The sequence below is a fragment of the Myripristis murdjan genome, chromosome 3 (assembly GCF_902150065.1).
Source record: "Myripristis murdjan chromosome 3, fMyrMur1.1, whole genome shotgun sequence".
Lineage (NCBI taxonomy): Eukaryota > Metazoa > Chordata > Actinopteri > Holocentriformes > Holocentridae > Myripristis > Myripristis murdjan.
The window spans coordinates 11,081,345-11,098,902 of record NC_043982.1 but is presented as its reverse complement, the minus strand read 5'-3'; the positions used below and the strand labels follow the sequence as shown (position 1 = coordinate 11,098,902).

Below are 17,558 nucleotides of genomic sequence, written 5' to 3'. Positions count from 1 at the left end.
TTTAGTGTAATCATTTACTCTGAAAATTGGTACTTTATGCTTGAAATTTCAATTATAATCTTAAAATGCTGACTTAATTAAAAAATGAATACAGAAAAATAAAAAAAAAATAAAAAATAAAAAAAAATTAAAAATTAAATTAAAAATGTTATTTTGACTTTACTCTCAAATGTTCAACTTTATTCTTAATGCTAATTGTGCTGTACATTATTTGGTCAAGACTAATTTGAAATCTGATGCAAAATGCCTGAGTGCTGCTGTTTCCAAAGGGAGGATGTGTGAAGTCCTCACCTGGATGAGGATGAAGTTGTGAGTAAGACAATTCATATCCCAGGACAACGACCTTAAACATGCACTGAAGCTGTATGTCGGGCTTGTTTACAGTCATCAGACCTCAATCTCACTGAAAAACTGTGGGGAAATTTGAAAAGGGAAAAAGGAAAACATTATGTAACATCATAAGACACTCTCAGGGATGCTCTAAAATAGAGAGCTAGGATGATGTGGCTTCTCACATTGTGCAAATGAATGCCAGACAGAATGCAAGCTGTGATTAAGGCGAACAATGGACATAGCAAATTCTGAGAAATTCTGAGTGGATACAACTACAAGCAAACTTTTAAAACATATATATTACTGAGAGAAAAAATCCTAAATTTACTTGTTTGTGATTGATAAATGATGAACCAATAATTTTGAGTAGAGAACTCAGACTTTTTGATACCACTATAGCCAATTTCACATTTCTTGCAAGTAAATGAGCCTGTGCTCCTGGCTGGGAGGATCTTATGTTTTGCTTAGGTGTGGCCATTCTGTTCATTTTGGATCTGTGAGTTGACCCCTCTGGAATGGCATTCACCTCCAGACTCCCCCATCATCATCGGATATTTTAATAGCTCTCTCTAGTCAGGCACAGCCACAGGGGGCGCTGCTTTGTGATAACAAATGTACTATCAGTTTTTATTTTGCTTAGCACTGGCGCTATTTGATGTTGTGTGGGTGGGAAATTTACCATTTATTCCCATCTTTGTTGGGAATAAATATGCTGATGATTAAACCAGGGTGCGTTTGGCAACGGCACGCCCACTGGGTCTACGGGTCACGGGCTCTGGCTCTCGGGACCATTATAAATCACATGACCTTCTCTGTCAACACACAGACGCCATCACCAATGCCGAACGCGAGGAGAGCTGAAATCAAAGGTGAGAATATAAGACGATATCAGTGTTTTGTCTTGAATGTGGCTCATGTGGCATGTCAGCTGCTTTAAATAAAAAAAAAAATCGATCGTCACAAACTAATGCCAGTATCGCTTAACGTTTGTTTTTCAAATGGCAAGACTCCGTAACCTTACCGCACGGGCAGCCCGCAGCTAACTTAGCTGCTGTGTCAATAACCCTAAAAAACAACATCTGAGCTAGCTACTGGAGATCAAGCAGCCAGGGTAGCTAGCGTACGTCGATCCACGACAACAGCCATCCTGTGAAGTAACGTTAGCGGATAGCTATGTAGGTTATAGCTAGCTCGACGTTAGCCGTAACCTACATGCAAATGAGCGTTGTTTTCCTGATCATATTTTTGCTTTGCTTCTAACGAGAGTTCACTAATAGTGTCGGCAACGACCAGAGAAGTTGTGGAAAACACCAAATAACAGTTGACATGGGTTGGAAATGAGTGACTTTAAAGGTTTAGCATAATTGCCTTAGGGCCGCAGAGCAACACGCCAAACTCTATTCAGATATCCGACAGTTACGCGTTGCTTTGCTTATTAATACAAATAATTTCGTCGCAGGGATGGATGGAGGACTTTAACCGTAATTTTATGATCCACTGGTAAATTCGGCATCTAAATAATACACCAAGCAGCACTTCATTTTAAAAAATGAAACGTTTAAAGTTGGCTCCCTTCCCTCGCCACTGTCATTATTTAGTGGAAAGGGCTACAGGAATAGCAGGAGAATCAATCCTAAAGCAATATTTTTATTGGATGCATTTCTTCCCGATGGATCACCTGTATGCCGAATTTACCAGTGGACATTTGGGGACTCGCTAAGGTCTTAAGTTCTGCCCCGCAGTGTTCTCCGTTGTCGAAAGCACAGGCATCTTCAGATTGACAGATTTCGACGTGGACTGTGGCGTGAAGCACTTGCCCTATATAGGGAATGACACGGAAAAGACTAACGTTAGCTCTAAGCTAGCGGTTGTTGTTGAGCAGAAATGACTTTATTTTCAATAAACACACAAAAAACAAGCTAATGTTTGCAATAATAGATGATTTTAATTAAAATAGACGTCTGTTGTCTTCAAATTTGGAAAATATTATAGACATTGCTTGCTAACGTGCTGCAATGCTTGTGTCATCAATGCTAAATGAGGGGAAAAGCACAACAGTGACATATTGCATAGCGGATTTCAAAACATTAACTCAGACACCAAATGGAGGACATTGGAGACAAGCAATACACGTGGCTAATAAAATGTAAAGAGGGAGAGCAATCAACCTGTAGAAGGAGGAAGGTGCCATAATATAGTTAAAATTACCATATCACAAAAATGATTACATTCAAGCATGAGAGCACGTTGGACACCACACTGTTCATAATGCAAACTGAGTGCAAACCAGAGTGAGACATCCATCTCCGGTAACAAGGTACTTCCTATTACAAACTGGTTGCTGACTGGCATGAAGTTAAACCTCACCATGCAGCACCATTTTAAGTGACTGGCTCACACAAACTTCTGCCTATGAACAAGGCATCCTCTATATTATATATGTGACATGCTGTATGTTCTTTATATAGCATTCTCAAATACGTAAAACTGAAGTGGCCTATTGGATAATAAATGATGCTGCAAAGAGGTGCACAAAGGTTAGAAGTCACCCTTGATGCAGCTTCCTAACTTAAAGAAGCGGTCATGTCAACATGTATTGGTTTGCTTGCAGATTTGGTTGATAACCTTTCAGTAAAAATCTGATGTCAGCCAGGTAGGTCTTGTTTAGACTGCCAGCCCAAATTTGCTTTTTGGCATATACATGTTGTATCCAGATTGATTTTGGAAAGACTAGAGAGCCAAAACCCACATGAAATGCTTTTTTTTGCAAATCAGATCCAAACCACATTTGGAGGTGGTTTGAAATGTGATTCCAATTGGATTTCTACAGATGTATCTCAGTCTGGATGGTCTGGACACTCAAATACAATTTCAAACTGTCTTTCGTGTCACTCTCAACACAGCACACAACGACAGTGTCAAATCCAGAGTGATCAGGTGCATCAGAGCAGCTGAGTAGAATCCATGCTGCTGCTAGCAGAGCGGCATGGAGGACAACACAGAGAACAACAGATGCTGAAATAAACTGTGTGCTGCCACTTTGGGGGGAGGCTTCTGTACATTTCCCAATCTTCCGCATTGGAAAGCCACGTCACGAGTGTACGCAGTTAATGACGCCTATGTCGTTACCACAGCAACCGATGCAGATTGGTGATGCCCGGACACACAAATCTGATCTGATCACTTGCAAAGAACAGCACGAACAGTGTCTTAAACATCTGATTTGAGAAACAGATCCGATTTGCCTGCAGTCTGAACAAGGCCTTAGTGGTGTTGACTGCCAATATTGAGGTCAGGGTATATTTTCACTCAAACAGCTTGAGGGATGGCAGCAGTCTGTAAAAACGTGGAATAAAACCCTCCCCACCCTGCCGACCAACCTGAGTGTTGTCTGAATAGTTTTTGTAATTGACAACTTCAGTTTCTCATAGGCTTCCCCAGTGTTTATGCAATAAAAATCTGGAGGAAACTGTAAAAAAAACAAAAAAAAACAAAACATAAATTATAGCCCTAAATAGTAAGGTAAACAGTAATATAGGTGTTACTGATGATATCAAGGTTCCGTTCCATTTAGATGTTAGAGCCATTTCAGTGAGCCAGCATGCAGATCACCAAGGCCCAAGCTCTGTTACACTTACATGGAACAAAACTAAAATTAATGCCACTAGTAACACCTTTGTTTCCACTTCTATCTCATGTCAAAATGACAGCTGTGAAAAATGTCTATGGATCTGTAAGCATTCCAGCTCCGTCAGTTTTGAATGAAAAATGTAAGCCACTTGTTTTTTCCTCTTAACAGTTAATGTTTGTCCACCTACACATTATTTTTTTTTTTGTTCTGAGATTAATCCACACTTGCTTATCTTTGCTATGAAATCCAGCAATGGAAATACAATGGCGAAAATGGGCCTATCAATAGCAATCGGTAACTTCAATCCTGAAATATGTCAGCCTTCAAAATTTGGTATTGGTTGAACCCCAATCCCTTAATACACGGAAATGAGCTGGAAACCGAAACTGCATTTTGTCCTCATCATATTCTAACTAAACCCTGATGCAACTAGCATACCCCAGATATTTTTTGGCAGTTGGTCTATAAACAGCCAACGTGGTTAGGGTGTCTACAGATTAAATATTGAACTGCTGGCAAAACAACTTATCTGCACAGTGCAGGAAGACTCCTCGCATGCTCACGGTTTGCTAAGTTGAGCATCACTCTTGTTTATGTGTGCATGTAGTAAAAAGACATGCAAGTTAACGTGAGACTTCTTTTACACCAGTGAGTCTACCGTAGCTCAATATCAGCTTTCAATCAAAAACACATGGGTCCAAAGGGAAAATATAGCTGGTTATGGATGTTTTGTATGGCTTTTTATTTTATTGATCAGAACTTTGATCTTTCAAGTGATGGGCCATAATGCTGGGCAATAAACACTGATGATTATACTGATACAAATTTTCTTGATTTTTTTTTTTTCCCCAGTAATGATAATACTAGCCTAAGCTTTGACACTAGCGGACTTCCTCTCATGTTCATCAGATAATTCAGTATTTCTGGCATTATGTCAAGTTTTGGCCATCATGACAACTGCATATTAATTATTTACTTTATTTACTTTGCTGGCTCACATTCAGATCTTATCAGAAGAAGTGTTAGAATGGTATTTCATTGCCTTGTTTTGTCATCCTGATTTAGACAATTTAGTGAGAAAATAAGACTAAAGCAGTTTCGTACCATACAGTGTTTTTAAATAGCAGTTAAGTGTGTTGTTGTTGTTGTTGTTGTTGAGTGCAAACATTAAGGAACTTCTTTCAGAGTTTATAGTTATAAAGGTTGTTGAAGGTCAAGCCAGGCTGGTGTCTGGTCTGTTACTTGCTACCTTTGGCTCTGTGATGCATTTTGGTTTCAGGAATCCAGCTTAATAATAAATTATCAGGGCAGCTTTTATAACTCACGTGGATCTGCTTGCTTGCTTAGACACTTGGCTGTCAGGACTGCTTGCTGGCTGCTTGAAAATGTCACACTGAAGTGACTGGGTTCATAGTCCTAAGGACAGACGCTGAGGCTTGATAACCATGTCTAGTAAGCAGCATGCTGGCGGGTTTTACTGTTTGCACACACTGTCCCTGAGCTACATCAGCAAACTCGGGCATGCTAGCACTCCTGCAGGACTGTTACTGACTTATCCGATCAAGATATTAAAGATCCTTATTTGTTTTCGATTGTAGCACCATGTAAATGGCATGCCCTGTCTTTTTGTGTGGTGGGGAACAGAGGATGTGCTTGTGAGAGGGTCTACTTCCTGCAGAGTTCCCACTGGTCATGGTATTTCTGGAAAGTCAGGGAATTGAATAAAGTCCTAGGACAAGCCATGGAATGTTTTTTCAAACTCAATCACCAAAAAAACAAAAACAAAACAGTTAGTTACTCACTCAAGGTAATATTTATTTTCCATTGTGTTCATGTCATGCTCACTTCCCTGGCAGCATAAAATGATAAATTTTTAAAATTTTAGTTAAGGACAGAAATGTCATGTTAATAGGCCGTGGAAATTTAACATTTTCATCAAGGAGACATCAGGGAAGTCTTATACAAAACTAAATTTTTGTTTCTCTTATTTTTGTTTTACAACAGCCAGTCCATGATGGATTCCAGGTCTCGCAGACTTCCTTTTTCTATGTCGGGCTCAAGGTCGTCCTACACGTCCCCCTCATCCTTCTCCTCATCCTCCTCTTCCTCGCTGGGCTCCAGTAGGTTATATGGTAGGGAGAGGGTGCTGAGTAGTGACTATTTACCCCAGGCCTCGTCAGCACTCAAACCAGGCCTAGACCACCAGGTAGGCGGACAACCAAAAACACATGCTTGAAATAGCTAAGGGTAGAAACCATGCCATTGCTATTTTGTTTTGTATCATCCAAGTGGACTACCACCTGGTGTACCGTGTCAAGTGGGGTGGCTATGGATTCAGTCTCACAAATGCAAAGTTATGCAAGTTATTTTAAGGATTTTTTTTGTTTTGATTTTTTTAAAATTATGTGTATCTGATTACGTATGTTAACACTGACTTTATTTTGGTCCATCCCTGATTAGCAAAGTAGTGAAGGACACGCCAAAAGTTATCCAGTCCATTACCTCAACTGCAGTAATGCCGGTCTAACTGGAATAAAATGGCCTGCAAGGCAAACCTAACAGTAAAAAACAATCCAGTTGCACTTATTAGGCTAGAGTCATCTTATTTGGGGTTCTGTTGCTCCAGTGGCTTAAACCATACATCTTTCCACCACGTTGCAGAGGCAAGGCACTCAAGCAAATCCTTTTCTTGGGAGTTCCCACAGGAGCATGGTAGCTAGCCACTTTATGTGTGGTGCCCCAGCAGCAGCAACAGTAACCACTTTAGTGGGTCTTTTAATAGGCCAGCCTAGATTCCTGGGCATACAGTGTGTGTATTTCAGCCTTGCTGCTCGTCAAGGCCCTCTCAAAAGATAGAGTTACTGCTTGGCCTGTGCCCTAGCTGGATGCTCCTGATCTTTCCAGAAGAGTCAGGCTAGATGCAAAGCCTCAACAGATGATTGCGATTGCTCTTCCTCTTTAATTACTGTTAATATTATTAATGAGTTTAGCGTCCATTTAAGTGGTGCTCTAACAGTTGTAACATTTCAGAAGTAAATGTACTGAATATCATTGCTACTCAAGATAGTGGTTTCGTCAGACTTTGGTTTTTGTCTTCTATATTTTAGTTTAACTCAAATGTGTGAGCACATATGTTCTTAGTCATCTGTAGTCATAGGTCACAAAGTTTGATAACTGTCATCACTGCTAAAGAAATGTGAAAAGCCGAAAATAACATTTCACCAAAACAAAAAGTGGGGTGTGATCAGTGTTGGATTTCTTGTATTTATTTATACACTCGTTATTTATTTTTCACACTCTTTCCATTGTAGAGTTCTCGTCACCTGAGCTCAGTGAGAGACTACAGTAGCTCTGATAGCCGCTCCAGCAGCTGGAAGTTGCCGTGTTCTCTGACTCCATCCTCTACATCATATGACCGCCCCTGGGCTGACTCTTCCCTCAGCAGCAGGAGCAAACTGGTACTGAGGATATACTGTGCTCTTTGTTTTAGCAGGCAAAGAAAGCCTGCTGAAATGTTTATTTCTCAAACATCTGACCATTTAGTTTATAGTTAACAATGTTAAATCACGCTGGTGAAATACTAAAGCTAAGTTTGACACTTTGATTGCTGTTTGTATTTATTTTTCCAGAGTGATTCAGAGAGGAGGTTAGGGACACACTCGGGACTGTTGAACAGCAGCGATGACGGTGACTCAAAAAGGGCCAAGCTGTCATGCACCAACAGAGGAGTCTACTCAAGGACGGCTTCCACCTCAGTTACAGGATCCACCTATTCCAGTAATGGGCTTGGCAGTGCTACAGGTACCCAGCTGCAGGCTCTTAGATCATCAAAAACACTGTTAGGCTTGTTCACCTCTCAGGTATTTGATATTGCTCATGTTATGGTTTTAGGGGGTTATGGGTTATCAGAGCCGATAGCTGGCCAAAATGTAAGTGGCATTGGTGAAGTGAGCCAGTGTCAAGAGATCCATTACTGCAGGCTGTGTGAAATGGTAAACACTCTTAGCTCTGGCCTAGAGTGTGCATTTTAACTTTTGTTAAATCCCCAAAATGTTACCTAAGAATCCAAAATGGCATTCAAGAGGTGGCATGTGCAGTTATCTGGTTAGTTAAGATAGCATTGTTGAAAAAGATGGAATATTGGTATATGTAATATGAAGTACTCATAATGGCACTCGGCAAGTACTCTAAATAAATAATTTGTACTTGGTCACAAAAAATGGTATCTGTACACCCTTATTTTGTTTTGACCCTGCCCTAAGTACTTGAAAATCTTAGTTCAGTTACTAAAATGAAACTGGTTGGTTTGAAAATGTATCCAACAAAGCTCTAATGAGGTTTTCCTTTGGAACATACCTTCTTTTAAACAGGTGCAGGTGAAAAACAAAGTGACTCCTGGTTAGACTCACCCTGGAGCTCATGTCGCTTACTGTCTCGGTCGTCCTCTTCCTCTTCGACGTCCTCCACCTCCTCCTCCAAGCCGCTGCTATCTAGGAGGGAGCTGGAGACGAGGCACGAGCCCAGTCTCTCTGGTTTGGGAGAAAGCAGGGTTAGGACTCCTGGACTGGCTTCCTCATTGTGTAGGGATATGTTTTGCTGTTTATACACACACACACAAACACACACACACACGCACATACACCCAATACTTCACTATAACATTTAAGCCAATTTGTAACAAATTGTCATTCTTTTCCCTGCTTTCAGATCAGCCAGACAGGGTAACCTCCACATATGCACAGGGAGCACGACCCAAAGAGACTGTTTACTCTTCTTCCTCCTCCTCCTCCTCTGTTGCTAGAGAAAGCTCCCTAAGTCGACATTATTCCCCCTCGTCCCCCTCCTCCTATCAGTCATCTCCTCTGGTTCGTGATTTCAGCAGCAGAACCACAGGCCGCTCCGTCACCAGCTCCTCCAGCCTTCACTCATCCCAGGAACAGACAGGAAACCCTCAATCGCCATCAGTCATCTCCTCTTCCTGGTACAAAGCTCCCCTGGCCAGACAGGACACCACCTCTCCCCCTTCCCTAAACACCCTTGCACCCCCTGTGCCGAGGCCGGCCCCTGAGGGTGGAGAGTCAGACGGCCGCCGCTCAACTCGGCGCCTTCTGTCCCGCCTCTTCTCACGCCGCTCCAGTCAAGACTCCTCCAGTGGGTCTTCCAGCACTCGCTCCTTTGAATCCACCGACGATGGTCCAGCAGGCGGTGGAGAGGCTGTGGATAGTGAAGAGGGAGCGAGGACCTCCAGCATTGAGCCTGACAGCAGAGGCTCAGAGACGGCTCAGGCCTTTGCCTTCCTCAGGCGTCGCAGACTCGACCTCTCCCCTGTCCAGGAGAGCTACAACGCGAACCATCGTGGCGGACCAGCCCAGTCAAGCCTGGAATCCTGGAGGGAACCTGGCGGAAGCAGTAGTAATAACGGTAGCAGTGGACGAGGAGGCAGCGGGAGCGGCTCCTCTTGGCTTTCATCCTCCTTCCGTAACCGCTGTCCTCCCCTCTTCTCACGACACAGAAGAGAGGGAAGGGATGAGAGTGCACACTCGGCTGCAGGCTTAGAGGACAGCTATAGCCGTCCCCAGCATTTACTGAGGAGATGGGATGACCCTGACCATAAAGCTTCGGAGGAAGATGACGAGAACGAAGAGGAGGAAGAAGAGGATGACGAGGAAGAGGTAGGAGCAGTTGGTGTGGAGGCGCCTGGCTCTGCTGGTGCAAGCACTGTCATGGTGCAGCGGATGCAGGGTCCCCGTGGGCAGCTTGTGTTTACACCTCCCCCAAGAGTCAGAGTGTATGAAGACATATTTGTTGCTGTGGACCCAATGGATGGTGTTGAGAGCCAATCAGAGGCCAAGGAGAAAGACAAACCTGTCCCCTCAAGGGATCCTGAGAGGCTGCGTAAGATCCAGGAGAGGTGTGACATTTTCACTTCTTACACAAAGCTTGCATGCATTTCTCCTATCCCTCTATGTCATACACTGTATGTTTAATGTAAAGGTGTAAGCAACAAATTTTAGCTTCCCAAAACCAAATGGGAAGATTTGCAAATAACTCCTGCATCAAAGTCACAGTAAGATTACAGTGTCCCCCTTCCCTGCTGTAGTCTGCTGCTGGAGGATTCTGATGAGGAAGAAGGAGATCTGTGCCGTATCTGCCAGATGGGTGAGGAATCTGAATCCAATCCTCTGATTGAGCCCTGTCACTGTACAGGCAGCCTGCAGTATGTCCACCAGGAATGTATCAAGAAGTGGCTTCGCTCCAAAATCAGCTCAGGTAAGCGCAGAATTCTCATTAGCATTTTGATTCTCATAAAGCATAGTGGTGATTAAATGTTTGTATGTTTAGCTGATTATAACAGTGTATAAGTTTTCATTTCCATGTCTTTTCCCTCTCAGGCACAAACCTTGAGGCTATCACAACCTGTGAACTCTGTAAGGAGAAGCTGCATCTGAATATAGACAACTTTGACATTAATGAATTATACAGGACACACGTGCAAGTGAGTCACTATTTCACTTTTTTTTTTTTTTTTTAAATAACAAGTGAATTGGAGTGATCAAATTTCATGTCTGTGCTCATGTTTGATATGCTGCACTCGTGGAAAAAAACATAGCTATCTGAAGGGCAGGCTATTCCTCAGCCTTGATTCACACTTGCACTTATTAAGTCAGGCCTTACAGTTAGCCCTGGGTCAAGGATTCACATTTGAAAATCAAAGCCGAGGGTTTATGTCTTCAGAGCACCGGTATAGCGTTTCCCCTACATTTTTTTTTTTTTTTTTTCAGGCCAGGTGGTAGGCCCCTAGAGCTACCATGTACATGGTGTTATCAAACGCCTTGGGTCAGGGTAGTATTGTTGTGCAGGTCAGGGCCACAGGAAGTCATTGTATGCATAGGCAAGGGTGTTGCTAATAAAGTGGTGTATTTCTCTAGTCCAAGATAAAAAGCATTTATAATTTTTTACAATTCAGAACTACAACCTCACATATAATTTAGATCATATATAATGCCTCACACTCATCCAACTCAACTCAGATATTATAAATGGCACTGGAACCATAAACCATTCTATGCCTCCAGTATCACAAAATATGTTTTGTTATTCTTGCGCAAAAAAGAAAAAAATAAAGCATTATACACTACTCACAAAAAGTTAGGGATATTTGGCTTTTGGGTGAAATTTATGGAAAATGTAAAATGTTCACGCTACAGTGATATTATATCATGAAAGTAGGGCATTTAAGTAGAAGCATACACTGGTGATTTCCTCATCTCAAACAATTTCTTGAAACAAAAGCCAACAACAGTGGTGGATATACCACAACAAAAAAATGTCAGTGTCAATAACTTGTCATGTGCCCTTGAGCATCAATTACAGCTTGACAACGACGTCTCATGCTGTTCACAAGTCGACTTATTGTCTGCTGAGGCATGGCATCCCACTCTTCTTGAAGGGCGGCCCTCAGGACATTGAGGTTCTGGGGTACAGAGCTCCGAGCCTCTACACGGCGACTCAGCTGATCCCATAGGTTTTCTATGGGATGCAGGTCTGGAGAAAGTGCAGGCCACTCCATTTGAGGTACCCCAGTCTCCAGCAGTCGTTCCCTAATGATACGACCTCGATGAGCTGGAGCATCAAACACCTGATGTGAATTTTGCCGTTAAACTACTTGTTAGAGAACAGCAACTTCTGCAAAAAGTACTGAAACATTGAACAGTTGGACATGTGCATTCAAAAGTTTACAGAAGGTCACATTAAGTTCACCTGTAAAGGTTATAATGCATTTTAGGTTCATCCTGAAATTTCACCCGAAAGCCGAATATCCCTAACTTTTTGTGAGTAGTGTATATTTTCTTTTATACATTTATCTTCTTACTGATTCTAACTGTTCTTTGTTCTTGTTCATTCTGAATATATATGTTCAGGAGCATAGCCACAGTGAAAACAGATTTTAATGTTCGATAAGAACAGTCTTTTTACTTTACAGTGCTATTGATATGTATAATTTACAGTGGCAGAGAATAAAACTAAAGCCAGAAGACCTGCATTTTTCTAAAAACTATGAAAACATAGTCAGAAAACAGTATAAAAGATTTACTCTTTTTTTCCAATCAGCTGACCCCAGGCGGATCAGCTGAGGGGGGAAATTTTTTTATTTGTACGTTTGGTTTAGAAATCTGTTCACCCGGGTCAGATATCTGAGGTCCTACTGTATGTGCCACCATGGAGGGTCAAGAATCTGCAGGTTTTCCTTCCAATCAAAACCTGTGCCAGGTGATTTCACTGATAATCTTCTTCCTCTGTTTGAAGGCAGAGATTTAAAAAAGCCAGACGGTTCTTCCATGGTTCCATGCTTCCCTGCTTCTGTTAATATTTCTGGAAAAAATAAGGACAGCTTGACGCTGAAACTTAAATTAGGCTGATTGTATTTTTTTTTATACCAATACAAGTCCACAAAGTGTATTTGTTTTAGTAAGTTTTTCTTTTTTGTTTGCTTGTTTGTTTGCCATTTCTGCTTTATTTGATAGTGACAGTAGATAGAGGCAGGAAGGGCAGAGGAGAGAGGGGATGACATGCGGCAAAGGCCCTGGGTTCCTATTCAAACCCGGGCCGCTGAGTCATGACTCAGCAGACGTTACAGTGTTTGAATCTCAGAGTTATTAAACGTTTGGGTGCAAAACAGTTTTCAGTGTCATATATGAAAGGGATGGATTTTCTTGCTGTAATACCAATGCATATTACATACAGAACATTTTAGCTTGTTGAATTTATAGAAAGTAACTGAATTATGCACAGGGTATGAATTGCTCACATTAGCCTTGTACATGAGGTCCACTATGGGCAGCACTTAACTCGTTGAGGACATTGCCCCCTCATTCAGCTCTTAATGGCTGCCATATTCAAAGTGCAAGTTATAATGTTGTGCTATAATAAAGATTGTGCTGCACAACACACTAAATGCATTAAGTCCGCGCTTCTGCTTGAGAGTGAGCATTCCTGACGTTACAAAACTCTAAACCTACCATTGAACGAATTTGTATTTTCCTGCTATATTACTGGTTTGGAAAATGCCAAGAAAATTCTTAGTTACTTGTCCCAAGTGCTGTGGTAAAAAGTAAAATTTATGGCACTAACCTTTATGTTTACTTGTAATGTTGATTTAAATGAAAAAGATGATTTATCCAAAAATCAGTGTTAAATTGAGTTAGAATTTAACATTTAAAAGCATTAAATTAACTCTGATACCTGTAGACACCCTGTAATATATAACATGGGTGTCAGCTGATTAGAGCCTTCCTGATGGGATCCTCCTCAGTTTCCTCACTCAAAGGCTCCTAGAGGTGGAGTCTGAAGCTGCTTTTTTTTCCTAAAGTATCAGGACAAGAGATGCAAGATGGAGATGTCAAAATCGCAAAGGAATAGAGGAGGCAGTGAAAGAAAGTCGGAGGTATTTAAAAAGTAACAGGATCCACTGTGTGTTGAAGGAGTGCTAATCAACAACCTCACCAGCAGCAGTGATGCAGGTGAACCTGCAGACTGTTGGTCCTCCATGGCACATGATGGGACAGGACCGCATTAATTTGAAACTGTCACCGGTGGAATTTGAAACTTGATGACCTCAGTCACCCCTTGAGTCTGTTAGTGGTATTTTCCATCACCTCCGCAGACTTGCCCAGACAAATATTTATACAACAGAGGTGATATGAAACTGGAATAATACATAAATGGAATGAACTTCCGTAAGCTGTTTTACTTGTTTGTTTTTTTTTGTATAACATTTATTTCACAAGGAGGCAAGTTGAGGTCAGCGTATCACTCAGACGGTATCAAATGGCGCCTCCACCTCATCTCGAATGATGCTCGCTCACCTCAAGTTACCTTCTCACTGAGATTTACAAAGGGTGACAGGATTATTTTCGGTATTCCAATGTGTGTTTGTAATTGAATATTCAAAAAAACATTTTTGCCTGCATATTACTTATAATGTGAGGGATTTACTCAGTTTCGAAATTCTAGTAACAGCTCTGACATAAATAGAGAATGCAGTATTTGTGCACCAAGGTGTGAAGAACTTGTTTTGTTTTCATGTAAAGGTAAACGTGTCATGTTCAAGGATTTCTGGTCATATTGCCAAGTCCTAACCTAAATCAGTCTTTGATTTGCTTGATCAGGGTACAATTTGTCCTTCTGCAAAAACGCTTGGTGCATGTGATGTCCCCTGTAACATTATGGACTAAAAATATGTAACAAAATCTCCTGAAAGATCAAATCAGACAAGGCTTCAGTGGCAAATGAAATCAGAATGCTGAACTGGGTGAAGTAGTGAAGTTGATTGCTCTTGATTCACAATGTCTGAATTGGCATTTCCTCCTTAGTCAGAGTACGAGTTCATCAGCAGTGGGCTCTATCTGGTGGTGCTGCTGCATCTATGTGAGCAGAGGTTCTCGGATGTCCTTGGAGCAGCCAATGAAGCTGGGGTGAGGACACACACACACACAGTTCAAGGCAAAAGTTATGATTTCTCACAGCAGTGAAGAGGAATCTTTTTAATTGCTTTGTAAAAGCAAGTTTTCATTGGGATTCCTGTTTAATAGAGAATTGTATTTGCCTTTCACTGGATTTTGGCATAGTGCTAATTCAATTTACCGTTGGTCAAATTAACTTTCATTCAGTGTACAGATACCATATATCAGCAGCATAGTACTGATACTGCTTGATGCAGGGTATTCATGAAGAAAAGGCATTTTTCAACTTTTGTAGTCAAGATTTGTATGTATTTGATGTGAATGATTTCAAATGTGGTAGAAATTCATCCTTTAAAAACAATCAAACAAACAAAATGTTCTTCCCTTCTCTCGCCCAGTTTTTCAACCTGGCGAGAACTCTTCATGAACACATGGACAATCTTCAAAGTACGTTGCACAATCCCTTCTCTTCTGTGCTTGACTGTGTGCATGCGCTGAAAGACTGCTTACCAAAAATGTTTTAACATTTTCATTCGGGTGCTGTTGAAATCAGTGAATGAAATTGACTTGTTAAATATTATTGCCGCTAAATCATAGAATACTGTCTCTACACGTTTGACAAGCACTCAATGGCTGGTCTCCCACAGGGTTTGCAGCCTGCGATTTTGTGACATAATGATCTATTTCTTAGACCATTAGAAGTATCTTATGATGAAGGGCTTTCCATCATAAATTTGAAAAAAAAAAAAAAAATATGTAGTGCCACTCAAGTGATTTTAATGCTTTTGTTGAAACACTAATGGGCTGTGAACACATTGGAGAAAACTGCCCCAATTAGCTTCAAGCAATGAATTTTAACATCAAACTCACTCTGCGAACGCAAGATTCAAAGCAGCCAGCCTTGTCTTAACCCTGCAGTTTACTGTACTTGTTATACCTTTAGATATTCCTTTGACTACAACCCTTACTATTGTTTAATACCTGTTTGAACCAAAGATTACCTTTGTATATGAGCACAATGTGGTTGCATTTTTTTTTTTTTTTAAAACCTTTAACAAGTTTCTCTCCTCTTGCAGGTCCTGAAGGGGAAACAGACGAGGAGGAGGGGGAGGTGGGGGTGCGAGACAGTAGGCCATCGATTGAGTTTTCTGACCTCGATGATGATCTTGAAGAAGAGTATTGACTATGAGAAAATGGAAGCATAAGGATAAAAAAATAAAGTGGGACAGAGGAACAGAAGTTGGCAGGCTACTCAGTGCCATGTGGTAGCTCACCTCGTTTCCACACATTTTAATGTTGTCATGTTAAAACTGAATGCTTGGGACAGGGAGAGGCTGTGGTGGGACATCCTGAAGAAAATTGTTAACAAAACGCCAAGTGCACAGAAAGAATCCTGCCTGTTTTTGGTAGGTGGCTTTCATAGATATGCAAAGTTTTGATGTGAACCGGCGGGGAAATATTTTGGTTTCCACCTCTGTATTTCCCTTCCCCTTTGAGCTTTGAGTGCACTTTAACAATTAAGATATAAAAAAATGCAAGTCTTTTGAACTGTTATACCATGAGTGCTTTAATGTTTACTGGGCTATGGCAGAAATGGCAACATTGTAATGTTCTAATTTTAAGCGGTGGGATTGAATGGGCCCACGGTTATTTGTATTTTAGCTGTGATGGAAGATGGATGCTATTAGGGGAGAGGATATAAAAAAGTGGCAAACAATTATTCCCTTTACAGTCTGGTTTCCTGTGTGATCTTTCCCCTGGAGTATTAAGTATGTGAAGGTACGAGGTGAAAACTGACACCTTTTCACAGGTAATTTGACCACCCCCCTTTCCCCCTCCATTTGTATTGTCTGTGTTGCTGTTGGAGATGCTGTATGCAAGATTCTAGTTTCATGCTTTAATTTTTGCAATAAAGATTTGAATGCAAATGAAAACTGATTTGAGGCTAACCAAGTGTCATCCTTCCACAGAGCTGTTGGTGTTGCAGAAAAGAGACGGTTAGAAAGACATTAACTTTTCCTGCTGCTTTGTTGTTTGAGACTCTATTGAGATTCTAGACTCTGGATTTAACATTTGAGGTTGTATAATTTCCAACAGTGCTCCCTGCTGTTGCTGTTCTGGTTTCAAGTTGCCTGACATTACCTCAGAGGTAAGCTGATGGAAGAGATTATGTTGTTCCCAGAAAGTTACAAATGGAAGTATGATTATCTCAGCTGGGAGAAAGAAATAGTGGTAGGACCAAGTCAGTTCCATTTGGATTTCAAGAAGAAAAATTCAAGTCAGGTGTGTAAATCCAAGTTTAAATCAAAGAGTGAGCACAAGTCCAATTAAATAGTTTTGAAAAGGATTTAGATCTTTTCATTTACACTACACAGTGTGTAAGACTAGTACCCCGGTGTCCAGAATGATGTAAACACTGCATCCACAGAAATACCTTTTGTTGCTGATGAATTTAATGCTACTATTCAAATTAAATGGCCTGTCTGATGTTGGGTGGGCTTTGGTTTTATGGATGGCAAAGGGTCAAAGTTGTGCCTGATCTCTCATGAAATCAGTTGGGGTACCCTACCATCTTATGAGCTACTTCTTTTGTAAAAAAAAAAAAAAAAAAAAAAAAAAAATCAATAAATCCCTTCATTGCTTCCAAGAGTCCTGCCATGTGATGCCAACTCCAGACTAACAGGAACTGCTTAATAACTTATCTAAACCAAAAATATTTAATTTTGCATTAATTTCCATCTTAAAGCTTGTCTAAAGTTTGGATTAAGTCTATATATTTGTCTTTTGAATTTTATTGAATGGCCTTATATATGTTAAATGGGTAGAAGTAGTCTACCAAGGCTATAATCAGCTTTATTATATGCTTGCCTTGAAAAGGCAACACATCTTATTCTCTTGCATACATATTATTATTATTATTATTATTATTATTAAATGGGTCACCATGAGTGGAACTAAACCTGTGTCATGTTAAAATTTTGGTATCTGTTTTAGTTTGGTGTAAAACGGTGCTTTTTTTTTTGGTCCGACTGAGTTCATAATGGGTGTGTATTGCATGGAGTTAGAGTGGGTGACATCATCGCTGGATTGGAGCAGGCCTGGAAAATCGTCTAAAAATCTTCTCTTTAACT

The 17,558-nt window shown here is 40.9% G+C and overlaps 1 protein-coding gene across 2 annotated transcripts; it reads left to right on the top strand.

Annotated features, from left to right (window-relative positions):
* The first annotated feature begins 1,065 nt into the window (after positions 1-1,065).
* marchf7 (membrane-associated ring finger (C3HC4) 7) lies at positions 1,066-16,365 on the top strand. 2 transcript variants are annotated; one of them, XM_030048367.1, is made up of 11 exons: positions 1,066-1,202; positions 5,969-6,170; positions 7,276-7,422; positions 7,594-7,765; positions 8,335-8,544; positions 8,672-9,875; positions 10,065-10,234; positions 10,357-10,460; positions 14,338-14,439; positions 14,826-14,874; positions 15,504-16,365. In XM_030048367.1, exons 2-11 carry the CDS (start codon positions 5,976-5,978, stop codon positions 15,608-15,610), a joined length of 2,460 nt encoding a protein of 819 aa, XP_029904227.1. In that variant the 5' UTR covers positions 1,066-1,202; positions 5,969-5,975; the 3' UTR covers positions 15,611-16,365. The 2 variants fall into 2 exon arrangements, with proteins under 2 accessions (XP_029904227.1, XP_029904228.1); XM_030048368.1 differs by having other exon boundaries at positions 1,138-1,202; positions 5,973-6,170.
* Positions 16,366-17,558: the final 1,193 nt, after the last annotated feature.